Consider the following 15731-nt stretch of genomic DNA (forward strand, 5'->3'; position numbering starts at 1 on the left):
CGCATTGTGGAAATTAGCAATCTTGACTTGGAATCCATTTATTGCTGCTGGAGTCTTACTAGGATTCTGTTGCAAATATATGAGCATGCATCTTGAGGAAATAATGAGTTTGGGTTGCACCAAATAAAAGCTGTCGAATGTAACTACTATTCATGAAATTACAGTATGCTTAGGGCATTTCTCATTTTCTTTTGTGAGATAGTTGATTAGCTTGAGAATTGGGTGGTAATATATTCGGAAAGATGTTGAAAAGAACTCTGCTTTCCTGCTCAAACATTAATTCTCAAAACATTCACAAAATTCAATAAAAACATTGCCAAATTCATTGGTACTAGACCAGTGAAAAAGCTTATTTGCAGATACAAATGCGTCTCAATTGATTTTCCTTGGCTTCTATGATTTCCCTGCGCATGGCATGGCTCTACAACTAGTACTAAATACAATGTGTCCAGAAATCTCTACTCTGAAATGGTAAATGCTAGCTTCAACTTGTTGCAGTAATAGTAAAAGGAGATGGGCAGGGAGGAACAGGTACATGAACAACTCCTTCAAGCATCTGCACGACCTTCCCCATAGAGGGTCTAAGAGATGGGTCTTCTTGTATGCACCAAATGGCAATCTTAACAAACCTTTCTAGCTTCCTTCTGTCATTCATGGCCTCCCTGTCATTATCCACAAGAGCATCTAATGCTCCTCCTTGAAAACAGTCGTAACCCCAATCAGTTAAAATTCTTTTGTCCTCTTCTCCGTCACAATTATGATCTGTCTCTACGTTTCTCCGGCAACAAATGATCTCTAGCAGCACTACTCCAAAGCTGTACACATCTATTTTAGCAGTGATATTTGGCATGTTCATAAACCATTCTGGTGCAGCGTACCCTCTTGTACCTCTAATGGTCGTCTGAGTTTGGCTTTGATCCATCTTCAAAAGCTTTGCAAGTCCGAAGTCAGATATACGTGCATTGAAATATTCATCAAGAAGTATATTCTGAGGCTTTATATCACAATGGATAATCTGATTGCTGCACTCTTCATGTAAATACAACAGCCCTCTTGCAATTCCGAAAGCAACTTGGATTCTTCTTTTCCAGTTTGGTTTTGAGTCTCCGAAAAGGAAACATGCTAAGGTGCCACGGCTCAAGAACTCGTACACGAGTAATCGTTGCTGCCTCTCGTCACAGAATCCAATCAGTCTCGCCAGATTCTTGTGATGTGTCTTGCCAATTATGTTAACTTCCGCTTTGAATTCCTTCTCACTCTCTTGTGCTAAACTGTTTAACTTCTTGACAGCCACAAGGACATTATCAGAACTTGCCTTTATTGCTCCTTTGTAAACAATACCGAAAGATCCCCTCCCCAATTCTTCCTTGAACCCATTCGTAGCGTCCACAAGCTCTTGGTATGAAAAACAACGCAAATTCATTTCCAAGACACTACCATTTCGCTTAGTTTTGTCAACTTTCTTCCGGTAGAAAGAAAGGAAAATGGCGCCAACCAATGTAAAGTTGACCAACAGAGAGCAACCCAGAAGCACTGATCCAGAAAGTATCAAACTGTCTTGGTTCTTTCCGACAGTCTCATTCCCCGGAATGGGGAAATAAGGATCAGGTATGGTCAAATTATATTTTCTAACTTTGACGAAAGTTTTAATTCCGAGCATGGTACTCATGTTAGATGTCCCTCTTACAAGAGGCAGCATCATCTTTAAGCAGGTATAGTCACCTACAGACATGGCAACAACACACATACAATCTTGCAAGCAAGAATTTTTGCAATTGCCTTCCGTAAAAGGCGACAAGCAGGTGTATGCTGCAGATGACCAAAAAGTATTCCTCAGTACTTCCATGTTATATAGATCTTTCTTGTAACGAAGCTCATCTTCTTCGCATCGGGGTACGTAGTCTTGTTTGCAGCCTCCATACGGATCATTTGGATCGATTAAAGAGAATCCTTTTAGGCATTCACACGTTGGCCTCTTAGCTTGGTTGAGTTTGCAGACACTATTTAACCCACAAACACCGATACCTGTTGAAGTCCTAAGAATAGCGGTGCAAATATTATCTGGTATAGACCAAACGGGTATCCAGCTTTCATTGCCTATGGAAGTCCTTGGGTGATAGTACTGAGTGAAAACTCCGACAAAGTTGAGAGTTGCTCTGAAATAGAAATTCTTCGCAGTTGGGAGGAGTCCTTCTGTGAGAGTGGTATTTTCTCCATTCTCTTTTAGGATATACAAGTAGCCAGACTCATTGAACACCAATAGTCTACCGAGACTTGATGTATCAGAATCACCAACATTATCCCCTTTTATATAATATGCGTCATTTGCTTGTGTTGAGGGCAAGTTTACCGTGTTGAGCACAAGTTTACCTTCTTCATTCCCTTCTCGAAGAAAACGCAGCCTGAACCTTCCTTCGGAAAATTTGGTCATTGATTTTCGAGAAGAAATCACCCCTCCCCTTTCCATAGTTTGTGTAGGCAAGATCGTATCAGTAGGGTTATTGAAGCTTTCCCATACCTTATTAAAGCTGCCATCTTCGAGAACAAAGTTGCCTGTGTCCTCCATTACTCCATAGGCAACAACAACAGTCATGGTATGAGATTTCCATAACACTTCGCCTTGAGGGTCAGTAAGCAAAAGCCCACGATCAGAAGTTAGCTCCACTTTTGATCCCAAAGGAGCAAGCTTTTCTCCGTTTGCATGCCAAACTATGGTTCTGTCCGGTATCTTGTCATACCAAATAGAAAGTATGAAATCTGTAGTGTTGGTGAGCTGTCGAAATCCAAAGGCAAAATCACCAGAAGGAGAGAGCCATATTGAAGAGTTATCCATTGCATCGAGAGAACGGCCCACAGGTATTAAACCAGTAGTACTACCGACAGTTTGAGCAACGACATCAACATGATGAGAAATTGGCAGCAGAACTAGTAGTACTAGTAAGCTGGAAAAGACAGTTTGAGGAATAGCCATAGCCAAAAGAAAACAAGCATGCATGCATGGATTCAAATATTGCTACTAAAAATATATTGAGATTGGCCTAAACATGAGATCAAGATCCAAGACTACTACATATATTAATTTACTTACAATTAGGACTAATTACTTAATTACATGCGCCAAGACCTTTGACTAATTGAGTCAGTAGTACTATCTACCACTAGGCGCCAGCTTATTATAATTAGTTTTTAAGCCCACATTCCATTAATTATCTGTTATGGATATAATTATATATTCTTATACTGACGATATAATTCTTGCAATTTCTATCATGATATCATGCAGTAGTAAATCAGACATTGATTCAATGTAAGAATGAGTCACATGATGTGACTCATACTATATACTATATAACTAATAGTGATATTAATATTACATAATAATAAATGGTCATAGTGAAATAGTCATAGTAATATTGATACTATATATATAGTTATATTGAATCAGTGATTAGTATAACTATATAACAGTATTAGTTAAATTAATGAGCCAGCCTGCATGCATGCATGGCACTTTGATGCCAAATGGAGGGAGAATAATACTATGTAACAATTGGAAAGGACAAAAAGTAGTACTGAATCATAATTACCATGATTAATGAAGTAATTCCATATTATAAATTCAAACTCATGTATATATATATATATATATATAATATTGTCGTGATCAAGTTTAGAATACTAGATCTAGGAGTAGTACTAGTACTTAATTATATACATATAATTCCAAATGATAATGACAATTGATCATTGTGATCAACAGCTTATAGATATTACTAGCATGCAGCTTCTTTTCACATATATAATATATAGGGCAACAATATTGAATTTCATGGATAATTACCATTATTATTATTATTATTATTATTATTATTATTATTATTATTATTTTGTTATTTATTTGATGATCAGCTTGTTTGCCGTGTTGAAATTTTGGCTATACTCAAACTAGTCCAATGTTGTATATATATATATAAATATATATATATATATATATATATGCAGGGAAGTTTCGTGGATTGCGATGTGCAGCTTGGCAGTTTGCTGCAATATTCTGCTTAATTACCAGCAAACTTGGCAATTATATATAACTTATAAGCTGCTCATGTAAGCCATTTGGCACCGACGTCTTGTGTATATATATATATAAATTAGTTTTGAGAGTGATATATATTCAGGAGCATGAATGCATCTAATTAGGAAAATGGGACTCAAGATCAAGAGTACTGTATGATATATTAATTAAAGTATCAGCATCATGTTAAGTGTAAACACACAGAAATTTCAGTATCGAGTACGTACCCTTGCAGGTCGATTTGATGATCTGTTCAAACAAATATATATATTTTTGTTAGAAAAAAGCCACCGTCGATTAATGCATGCACATTAATTAATTATTAATTCTTCTGTCTAATATATATAATTAGGTCTTCCATCGAGCGGAATCAAACCAACCTAATTGCAATTGGTGGAAAATTAAGCAATTAATTATATATTGGTGCATACATGCATATATACTTTGTTGCAAGCTGCACCGGGCCGGGATGATGACATATATGCACAGAGGAAAATGAGAGTCTCCCATGAATTAATTGCCTTCTCATTTTTGACTGTTTATGTATTTTATTTTATTTATTTAATAGTTAAGAAAGTGAATATTAATGTATTGATGTATTTTATTTATTTTTTAAAAATATTTAAAAATGTTTAAAATATATGAAAAAAAATGGCATTTAACCCATCATGAGGCACGTAAACAAAACCGCTGGGTGGCATACTAGCATTGCCAATTTGCATGCATGTATCAATACATGCATGACTAGTGTATTTAAAAGATTCTGATCCATTTGCAATATATATTTTTTCATAAACGAAATTGATGAACTTAATTATAAAAATAATGAAACATTCTGATCGAATTATTACTACAAAGAAAACCAATAAAGAATATCTCTCCCATAAGACAAGTGTTATATACCTGCGCAAAGAAACATGCATACAACGTCCCATTAAATCTACCGTAGGCCAGAGACAAATAACTGATTTTTGATATTATATACAAGAATCAGTCTGGAGCAAAAACGAAGTTGAAACAAAAAAGAAAACATGAAAAATATCCGGTTGAACTCATCCTTTTGGTAGCTGTATAATATTATGAGCAAACAGGCAACTCATGAGGAACAAGAAAGCATGCAAACACCAGGCCTATAAGCCCAAGCTGGAGGCAAGCGAGCATATTTTTCCATTCCCGGTTGCTCATCATATGGCCGCTCCATTATTTTAAGCAGCCTCCTGACTTCTCCAAAATCACCAAGTTCAGCAGCATCAATGGCGCTTTGGCATAGATAGTTCCTGAGTACGTATTTCGGGTTTACTGCATTCATCAACACCTTCCTTTCCTCATCTGAGATGCCACCACTGGCCAGCTGTAAAAGTTTGAAAGTTCTGTGAGAACAATGGAATTAACCCTACATGGACACACACTCTTCCCTGTCTGCGCTGCTCAACAGGTATTGTTTCCAAGACAGAAATTGATTATCCACAAACTACATCCTATGGTTAGTAAAACATAATACTATGTAAAAGGTTCCGAAGATATCTAGGTAATCTTTTGCATTTTCTACTCTGTTCTTCCACCTTCATGGAAAACTCTCACAGTTAGGAAGATCATGATGTGCTAGGTATATTATCAATATTGTGGTTAACAAGACACTTTTAAGTTTGTCATACAATGATATATTTTCCCAAAATATCTGAGTATAAGTTGTCCACAAATAATTTTTGAAGAAAAAGAACATCTAATGGAGCAAAAAAAGAAGAGCATAAGAGAGAGAGAGAGAGAGAGAGAGAGAGAGAGAGATCTAAGGCCATATATCAAAGGATGAGAGACTCACAAGGGTTTCTCTTAAAGTCAAGAATGAATCATACTTAAATCCTATGTGAAACACTAACAAAAGCTAACAAAAGAATTATAAAAGTAACAAGGTTCGGGGCCACAGGACTCAATCTCCAAACTCCCATCAAAATGAAGTTCTAAAAAATGGTTGCAGCATAACAACCAAAGATTGGGCATTTCTAGAATGGCAAGACTGGAAGGTTCATTACTCTCATAGAAGCACAAATGCAGTAGCACACAATCTAGCAAAGGCTGCTTTAAAGACACAGGAAGAGATGGTGTGGATTGAAGAGGCACCAGCTTTTGTATTTACTTGTTTACAGAAAGACAAAAACTGTATTGAGTTTACAGATATATGAATGAATGAGGATTGTTTTTCAAAAAAAAAAGATTGGGCATTTCTCATTTAAGACCTTGTCCACTATCTTACAGAAATTATTTCAACTCCAGAAGGTTTTAAGCTTAATTCTGGTGGTTCAGAGTTATTCCTTAGTCAAGATGACCGGGGTTTCGGTTAAAGGAGCCACTGTGTGGTGCAACTCAGCAGGAATAAGCAGCAGATTAGACATTGAGACTATAGACCACTTCACAAAAACTACCAGGAGTCTGCTTGCAGGAGAAACACAATGGTCCTTATCTACTTGGATGAAGAAACTCTCTGAGGGCTTATCTGCATTCTTGGGGAGATACAACCCAGTTTAAATGGCTCATCTAGGATCTTTTTATAACTATTCTCTCCTATAGTAAGATTTAGCAAGATGGCTGGCCTGCTATTATAATGGCCTCTTAGGAGGTTATGGAGAATTTTTCTGTAACGAGTCTTCAGAAAAATAACCAATGGCTGCATCCTTGTCCCCATCTCAAAAAGTAGATAACTAAAGCAGCGGACTCTTTTTTTTTTTTTTTTTTATAGGTAACTAAAGCAGCGGACTCATAAACCTGCTAGACAACCCGGGGTGCCTTTGCTCAGTATCAAAGAATTCTTGGGAAATAAAGGAGTAACTTAAGTTTATATGTTGTTGAATCAAATTCAAAGATATTAAACACTCGTGAAGTTGAAGTGTTTCGGTAGTTGCAACAGATAGGACAAAGCATTTTCCTGAGTCTAACATATTAATTTTTTAAAGGCATTGCAGTCTCTATCAAACTTTTTTTGTAGAACATAAAAGTAGTGCCATTCTCTATTCCAAACCCACTCAGCCTCAACTCAGCTCAGCATCTAATCGCAGCCTAAGACACCCTCTAACATACTAACATATAGAAAGTCATGAAAGTGAAATCAAGAGTCGGAGAGAGAAGATGTGTTTATGGGTGTGAAATAATCAAGAGGTAGATGTCTATGTGTCTATGAAAGTGAAATCAAGAGTCAATGAAATAATCTCAATTTTCATGAGAAACAAATATATTCAGAGAGCAAAATCCAAAAATAGAAAAAAAAAAAATCAGTCATCATCTACCTCCTCAATGTAAGATTTTGCCCAGCTGATCCATGCCTCCTTCCGCTCCTTGCCAATATCTAACAAAACAGCCTTCAGTGGCACCAACAACTCCTCTTCAGGAATGCTGGGATCGGCTTTAATATTTGAAAGCAACCGAAAAAAATTTGTGTAATCTACTTTGTCAACTGCCATATTATTTAGAAGTTTACTGATCAACTGTTTATTGTACTTTGGGAGGCCAAGTTTCTTAGTCATTATTGCTTGATACTCATCCATAAATTTGGTTCCATATCTGTAAAAGGTCAAAATACAAAATTATCCATTAACCATCAACTACAGTTGCTATTATCTAAAAGAAAGGTTTAAAGGATACACCAACCTTTCCATGGCATAGTTTGCCTCTTTATCATTTATCAACTGGGCAGCTGACAGAGTTGATGCGAACTGTGCAATATTCCAGAGTCCAATATCAGGTTGATTTGCAAAACAGTATCTTCTACCAGGAAGATCCGTGGTATTCGGTGTGTAACTTGGGTCAAAAGCGTCCAGAAATCCAAAGGGACCATAATCAATGGTGAGACCCAAAATGCTCATATTGTCAGTATTCAGCACACCATGAGTAAAACCAACCCCCTGCCAGTTAGCAATCAAGGTAGCAGTACGCTCAGCCACCTCCACCACCCAAGCTGATTCAATCCAGCATTGGAAAAAAAGCGAAAGAGTCAAAATTATTGCCTACAGTAGTTTAACTTTTCTTCAACTATAATGGCATTGACTATACGAGGAACAACAAATTAAGGATAGATGAAAATAAAACTATTTGTCAACATGAAGTAAAATTCATCTTCCTTCAGTATTAGAAGCCACAACTACACCAAAACCATGCATCTATCACTAAAAAATGTGTACAATATATAGGAGTGTCAGTGAAGTGAATCCTACTCTCCATGTACAGCAACATTGACTACATTATCTGCAGCAGATGAGTTATTTGACTGAAGAAATCAGACAAATGTGGACTTCGCAAATAGATCAAAAGTAGGTAAGAATCATAAGTACATAATAGATGGATTCTTGAACACTGAACAACCAAAGCTAGTTTTCATGCAGCTACAAGATTCCATTGCTGAAAGATGCAAATCCATTGAAAAATAAAAAGTACGCACGTTGAAGAGGTCAATTCAGTTGGGCATCATCTAGGATGATGTTAGCCCTGCCTAATCACTTTCTAGGCATGACTTAAGCTACAATGCCATCGACAGGATCAGGCAAACTAGTTGCAAAGCTAGTTATCCCCTACTCCAAGACCCACAACTGTCCCAAACAGGTTTCTGAATCAAAAACCAATCGAAAGGGATCTTCTAGCAAATAGTCAAAGTGAACTCGTCTTATTACAGCTGTCAGATATGGTGACAATGGTTTAGCAGACCATTAAGTAATCACTTGAAAGTGTTCTAGACTTGGAGTTAACTAATCATCAAACCATGATAAGATAATTTTGTCATGGGATTTCCATGTGCACTAGCTTTATCATCTATGCCACTTGCACCCTTGCCAGCACTCTAAAATGAAAGTTGATTACCTGCATACTTGTTTGAAGTTAGATCCACAACTGAATGATCTTCATCGCCTGTAGTGAAAGATAAACTCTCACTTCTACTCATGTTCTCTATATGAGGAAAATGTTTCCTAATGGCATAGTCTGCCAGAGCACGAACAATGCCAAGGTCCTCTTTCCCTCTAGAGGCATGTATTTGGTAAGATCCAAAGCGCAGAAAAGATTGGGAAACTCTGCAGACAATTGCCCCAGGCTCTTCCTTTGGATTTCCACTGCAAATCCAGACATTAATTAGGATCCGTATGCTTAGCATGCAGTTTATATGAATGCAAAACCAGGAGCCCTAGAATCTGCCAATCTAATGGCATAATTAGAAATATTGAAAGAAATTCCAAAAACCCAAAAGACTTGGAAGAAACTGGGAAAAAAGAATTTAAAATTTTCATATTCAACATCTTGAAGTTAAAGTTTTTTTTTTTCTATGATAATTACATTCATTTATGGATTCTGAATCCTTAGATTTCCCATAGAAAAAGAAGTCTCTGCCCATTCTCAAAAAAAAAAAAAAAAAGAATTAATAACCCTCGAACAGGTTTACACATTAAAAAACAAGAAACTAGAATATGGTAAGGTGTAAAACCAACGTATATATTAAACATATGCATCATACCTCATATAATGTTTAAACTTACTCATAAAACATGTCTCGAGTCACATATTTTCCAGTTGTGACAAGACAGAGTGCACGAATTGTTGGAATTCCTAGACTATGCATAGCTTCACTGCAAAGGAACTCCCTGATGCTACTGCGGAGCACAGCAAGGCCATCTGCAAAGCGACTGTAAGGAGTCTTCCCAGCCCCTTTAAGCTGAAGTTCCCACCTTTCAGACTTAGAATTTATTATCTCTCCTAGTGTTATTGCCCGACCATCACCCAACTGTCCAGCCCACATGCCAAATTGATGTCCTCCATAGCACTGAGCATAGGGCAACCTACACAGTCGAAGATTAAATTGGAGCTTGATGAAAAGTTTCAAGGGTCTGATTGTAATACTTTTGATAAAAACTTAATGAAAAAAATACTTACGCTCCCACCAATGTTGATGCCCCAGAGAATAAAAGGGAAAAATCAGGCCTTTCAAATCTGAAACTCCAGAACAAAATTTCACAGTTAGGCCAATGGAGTGGATATACCTTACCACATTTGCAATATGTATCACACCCAAAAGTAGAACTAACAAGGGTCTGTTTACCACACGACTTCAGAGAATGATATTTGACCATGATAAGTAATAAATCAACCAAGTTCCCCGATGCGGGTTTCCAACCATCGCGTCACGTTATTACCTCATGCAAGTCATTTTTAATGTAACAAGTACCATGTTCTTTCTGTGAAGAGAAGAACTGGGCATTGAAAGTTCGGGAGTAACTCGTCAATTTGGAAATGGCCATCAAAGCCTTTCTTCCTAAAAGATGCTTCCAAAGATATTCTTAGTTTCAGATAGATCTACATATGGTGTCACAAAACACAACACCACACAATCTGACGTGCAAAGGTGCCAAACAAAAAGAAAACTCACTCTTGAGGGTCCAAATCAAGCAACTCTGCAACTGACTCTGACCACGCAACGAGCTGAGGATTCTCCGCTTCTGCCGACGGCAACACTTTGGTATAACAAGCATGCAATACCTAAAATCCCAAAGCATACGTCCCATTGATTGAAAAGGTCTATCAAAATCACATCCATCAAATTAATCTTCTCCACAATAATATACCACTAAATTTCAATAAACTATAACAACTTTCTGACACCTGTTGTTTACAGGATCATTCTTAATTTCGAAATCATTCGAAATCATCTCAAAAGGTTCTGTTCTATTTTCACTTACTTTTTATTTTCCTAGGTAAACATACAAAAATGGCGAACAAACCACCAGTCTAGAGAGTATAACACAAGTATCTCGGGATTTTCTTTTCACTTCTCTATTCAGTGACCAAACAGAACATAACAAAAGCAAATCCAAAAAATAAACGACAAGAATAAAGAAAGTAGACCTCTCGTGGGATGGTATCGGTTCTAGGATCACCGGGCAACTCTCTGACAAAGGAGTGGTCCCAATTGAGATCCTCAAGCTTCAACCCGAGCCTCTTGCTATAATCCCCAGCATCGCTCCCGAGGCTCTGGTTCTTCAAATCGCGGGCCACGGAGTCGACGGACACGGCAAGGTCCGGTGAGGGGGAGTCCATGGAAACAACACCAGCACCACCACCTGTTCGGGAGCTGACGTGGCAGGAAAGTGAGGGCGATACGGAGATATATGGAGGAGGAGGAGAAGTAACCGGGAATCCGGTAGAACGGCGGAGGCGGAAGCTGAGAGCGGAGAAGAATGGAGCTGAGAGCGGAGAAAAAGAAGAAGGCTTGGGAGAAAAAATTGCAAAATGGGAAAGCAACTTCATTTTCTTTTCTTTTGGTTTTAGAATTGTGTACTAAAAATAATAATAATAATTGCGTTAAAAATCTAAAATGAGAGAGAGAGAGAGAGAGAGAGAGAGATTGGGATCTAACAGAGTCAAACAATCTAGTAATCTACGATAAGATAGTTGCTACATACGTGACCGACCAACTCACCACGTTCACATCCTCACTATCTCTTCTCCCACGTTGTCCCTTGTAAATTAATAAACAAATAATTTATAAAAATAAATTTATAAATAAATTATATTAAATTATTAAAATTATAAAATTTATTTAATATAAAATATATTAATTTATAAATTTATTTTTTTAAAATTTTTTTGTCACTATAACATTTTTCATTTAAGAATACTAGTGGATGAATGCTCAAGTTCTTCCATATACTTAATGAAAAAAAGCTAAATTCAGTCGTATTGTATAAACGCAGGGGAAATATGGCAGATGTGGTAAAATGAAAACGCACCGTTCAGTGAAAAAAATGGAAATGCACAGTTTGACCCCCCTCCATTTGAGCTCTTCTTCCCTCCCTCAGTTTCGTCTTCCCACCCTCTCTGCGTTCTTCCCACTACTGAAGCCTCCCTAGAGTCCTCCCTCCATTAAAGCCTCCCTCCCACCCTCACGCCCTCCCTCAATCAGAATACGTTACAATAACAATCTCACAAGCAAAAGTTGCAAGATATTGAAATTTTGCTCCTCTCTTTTGAATGGATCATAAAGGGTGCAACTTTAGATTTAAGAAAAAGAAAAAAAAAATTGCAACTTGCTGTTACGTCCATCCAATTTAAGCTTGTATGTGTAGAACAATCTCATAGCTAGATAGATACACAAATATTTCATGAATATTAATGTGGATCATATGAAAACAACTTTGCCAATGATTCTCCCATTTCTTTGATTCCTGTATTCAAATGAAAAGAGAGTTGGCTTGTAACACCCGAGCCAGTCAAGTCGCTTTACAAAAATTTTTGGATTTATAGTTATGAAAAATCGTTTGAAATTACGAGAAAAATTTTTGGAAGAGAGTTTGGGCCTATGATATTTTTGGCGGATTATAATTTTTCAATGGATTTGATAATTAGGCTTTAAAATCTTTAATGGACCAAGTAGATGTTCATCAGAAAATTTTATGGGATAAGTCTATTTTTTTGTAGGTTGAGTTGAGGCTCAAAACTTAAGGTAAAAGCCCATGCAATAAGCCCGTACATGATCCAAGATGTGGCCCAAGTATATTTTTTTTTAGACTTAAGAGCCCAGCCCGTGGAAGCATTTTCCGGACTCCGTCGCACAGTTTACGTCCCTTTTTCCATTTTCATTCAGTCTCTCCATCCTTTCCCTCTAGGCTTTTACTTTTTTATTATATATATCGTATATATATGCTAAGCATCCTCAACCCTAGGATTGTGCCGCTCGTCCTCCTTTTCTCATAATATCAAATTGAGACCTCCACTTCAGCCGCCTCACCACCTTCAAGTAGACACAACCCAACTCACACCAAACCGTCGTCACTTGTAACAAGCACAATCGACGCTAGCCACTAAAAAACAACCAACGGAAACACTTTATTCTGCTTCTCAGAAAACAGAAAAAAAAAAAAATCCAACATCTTGAAACCGCCACCTCCACACCTCTGGAGGGCCACCCCCACGCACGGACACACCACCCACGAACTCCCCTGTTTTCCTGCACCCAAAACAGGGCCAAGTGTCGCACCTCCACAGCCAACGACCGAAACTTCCCATCCTTTTACCGTTGTGCACCATAGCTCAGCCGCGAGGCACTTCCAGGTCAATCACATTCACTGTTGTAAGCCTTTGTTTCCTTCTCGGGTTCTTTCTTTCCCTCACTCTCTGTCTCCCTCACGGTGCCCCCATACCGTTCTCTCTCTTGCTCATCGCTTTCTCCCACTCAGTGTACCTCCGTCGGGACAGCCCTCGTCCACTGCATCCGCCAGCTTGCCACCATTGTGGCTCCATCTCTCTGTAAGTGTTGTTGTTGTCGCTCATGCCTTAGCTCACCTCTGTTTTGTTGATAGTTTGCTTAAAAAGGAAAACATATGTTATATATCAGTTAACCTAGTAGGAAGGAGAATGTGTGTTGGTTTTTACCTTTCTACCCCTTTTTATTTAAAACATGCTTTAAATCTTTGGAAAGGTTTTGCTTTAATGGGCTACAAGACTTATACGCATGGGCTTAGTTTTAACTGGTTGGTGTTTAAATATAGTGAGCTATTTTTTTTAATAGGCAGGGCTTGAGATTAATTAGATATACATCATTTTGTTAGATTTGTGTATTTTTTTTTATTTGGCTTATTTTATTATGTTTAATAAACTGTTTTAGTAATTTTATTGGGTTGAGATTTTTTTTATCAAGCTAAAGTTTCACTGTTATAAATATTAGTAATTGGACTCAAATATTTTTGTAATTATATTATCCAGTATTAGATTTTATAGTTGCACTTTGATAGTAAATAAGTTAGATTTTTAATGTTTCAGTCGAAGTTATTAAAGGGACGTTAATGATTTTAGAAAGTGATAATATATTTTGAGGCTATGAGAATTTCAAATTTTGAGGAATTAAAATAGGTTATTTAAGAAATTTAGGCTTAAATATTGAAATACATGTTCAATTGAAATTTACGGGAACTACGTGATTATTTTATAGGTGACAATTAATATTTATTCGGCATTGTTGAAGAAAATTTCTTGGAAAACTAAGAAGTCTAAGTAAGCGGGGTTCCTATGCTAAACTTTACATAAAAATAAATAAAATGGGTTGAGGTTGATTTTTGAAAAAAAAAATATGCATGTTTTGTTATGAAAAGAAAAATTGAAATGACCTCAGTTATTTGTTCTGCATGACTCATGAAATTCTGTTTAAGAATAAAGTACTTTCTATCATGACTGGTGTAGACATGAGCAAATTTTTGGCATTCTGTTTCTGAACTATGCAAAAGAGAGCGAATATGAAAAATTGTGTATAAATTATATTTTTGTGATCTGATTCTGTTCTGTTATGAAAATATTTTGTACTCCGATGTGATATGATGTGATTTCTGAAACCTCTGGCATGACATTCTGTTTCTATTATGTTCTGACCTTACCACGGGTGTAAAACTATGGCTTCTGTTTGGGTTGGTACCAACTTTTCTATTTCTGGTGCTCCCACTTTGGAAACAAAGTGGTTTTCTGCGTGGTCTTTCCTATGTGCACACTCGGGGCTCCGAGAATGATAAGGGAAAGATTCACATTCTGTTTCTGCTCGAGGTTAAACATGAAATTCTGTTCTGATATGATGTTTCAGTTATGTTGTGCCAAGGAAATTTTGAATAAGAATATTCTTTTGAACGTTCACTCTGATATTTCTGATAACATGTTCTGACTCTGCATTTTGAAAGTAAAAAGTGTTTTATTCGACATTCTGAACTATGTAAATGCTCATGTTTGCATACTAGTATATGTTCTCTACTTACTGAGTTGTTGATAACTCACCCCTATCTTTATAATATGTTTCAGATAATTTTGATGCAACAGCTGGAAGTCAGGAATATGGAGTACTTGCAAGTTTTGTTGATCATAGAAGATTAAGTGCCTTAGGGTACAATGACTTTTTGGAGAGTCTTTTGGTGGTGTTGATATTTTATGTGGCCTTGGTATTTTGAGTAATGGATATTCCTAGTCGTTGTGGAAATGTTTATGTATATTATTGAAGCAAACCTGATTTGCCCTTATGTAAGAACATGGATATTTGTGTGGAACAAATAGATTAATATGTTATGGAGACTCTGATTTATTTTTAAAAGTATTATTGGAGATGATTTTAGGTGGCATGAGTGAACTCTCCAGACCCTCAGGGACGGGGCGTTACATGGCTTCTGAATGAACTTGGTTGGACAAAGGAGATTTTGGGCAAGACGACAAAGAGACATGTTTTGAAACAGAGGATTCATCTTGATCATTTATAGCTCGAGTCTTCTTTTGTGCAACCAAAGCCAATGAGAAAACTGGGTCGTAATTCGATAACTCTAGTGCATGGAACAGAGAGAGCTCTGGTGCTTCTTCTTAAATCTCTGATTATGAGATTATGGCGATCGATGGCTTTGCCACTGAGTTTAATGGTGGAGGAAGAGGAGCAAGATGATGCTTGCTCCATGCTCAGACATGTAGTTGTTGAGGCTTGGGATGCACAGAAGATATCTCTTCTTTTCATCTTCTAGATAACGATAACACACACACACACACAAGAGTACTCTTGGTTTTTCTTTTTTTTAATATCGACTGACATTGTAATTTTTTTAGAGAAATAATACTTGCAGTCGTGAGTTTATAAAAGTTGTATAATTATTTTTAAAAAATTGAATAAATATAA

General features: G+C 37.0%; 2 protein-coding genes across 2 annotated transcripts; both read right to left on the reverse strand.

Moving 5' to 3' along the window:
• Nucleotides 1–484: 484 nt before the first annotated feature.
• LOC109021564 (G-type lectin S-receptor-like serine/threonine-protein kinase RLK1) lies at nt 485–2971 on the reverse strand. Its single transcript, XM_019004223.1, has one exon. It carries the CDS (start codon nt 2969–2971, stop codon nt 485–487), a length of 2487 nt encoding a protein of 828 aa, XP_018859768.1.
• A 1924-nt stretch (nt 2972–4895) lies between these two features.
• LOC109021570 (protein adenylyltransferase SelO-like) lies at nt 4896–11380 on the reverse strand. The gene is made up of 8 exons (XM_019004227.2): nt 10946–11380; nt 10470–10579; nt 9977–10033; nt 9583–9882; nt 8915–9162; nt 7712–8018; nt 7351–7624; nt 4896–5423 (listed from the first exon to the last, which is right to left on the reverse strand). The coding sequence occupies exons 1-8, from the start codon at nt 11345–11347 to the stop codon at nt 5169–5171; spliced, it is 1953 nt and encodes a 650-aa protein (XP_018859772.1). The 5' UTR covers nt 11348–11380; the 3' UTR covers nt 4896–5168.
• Between the last annotated feature and the right edge of the window lie 4351 nt (nt 11381–15731).

This window comes from Juglans regia, chromosome 5 (genome assembly GCF_001411555.2).
Source record: "Juglans regia cultivar Chandler chromosome 5, Walnut 2.0, whole genome shotgun sequence".
In the NCBI taxonomy this organism is placed as follows: Eukaryota; Viridiplantae; Streptophyta; class Magnoliopsida; order Fagales; family Juglandaceae; genus Juglans; species Juglans regia.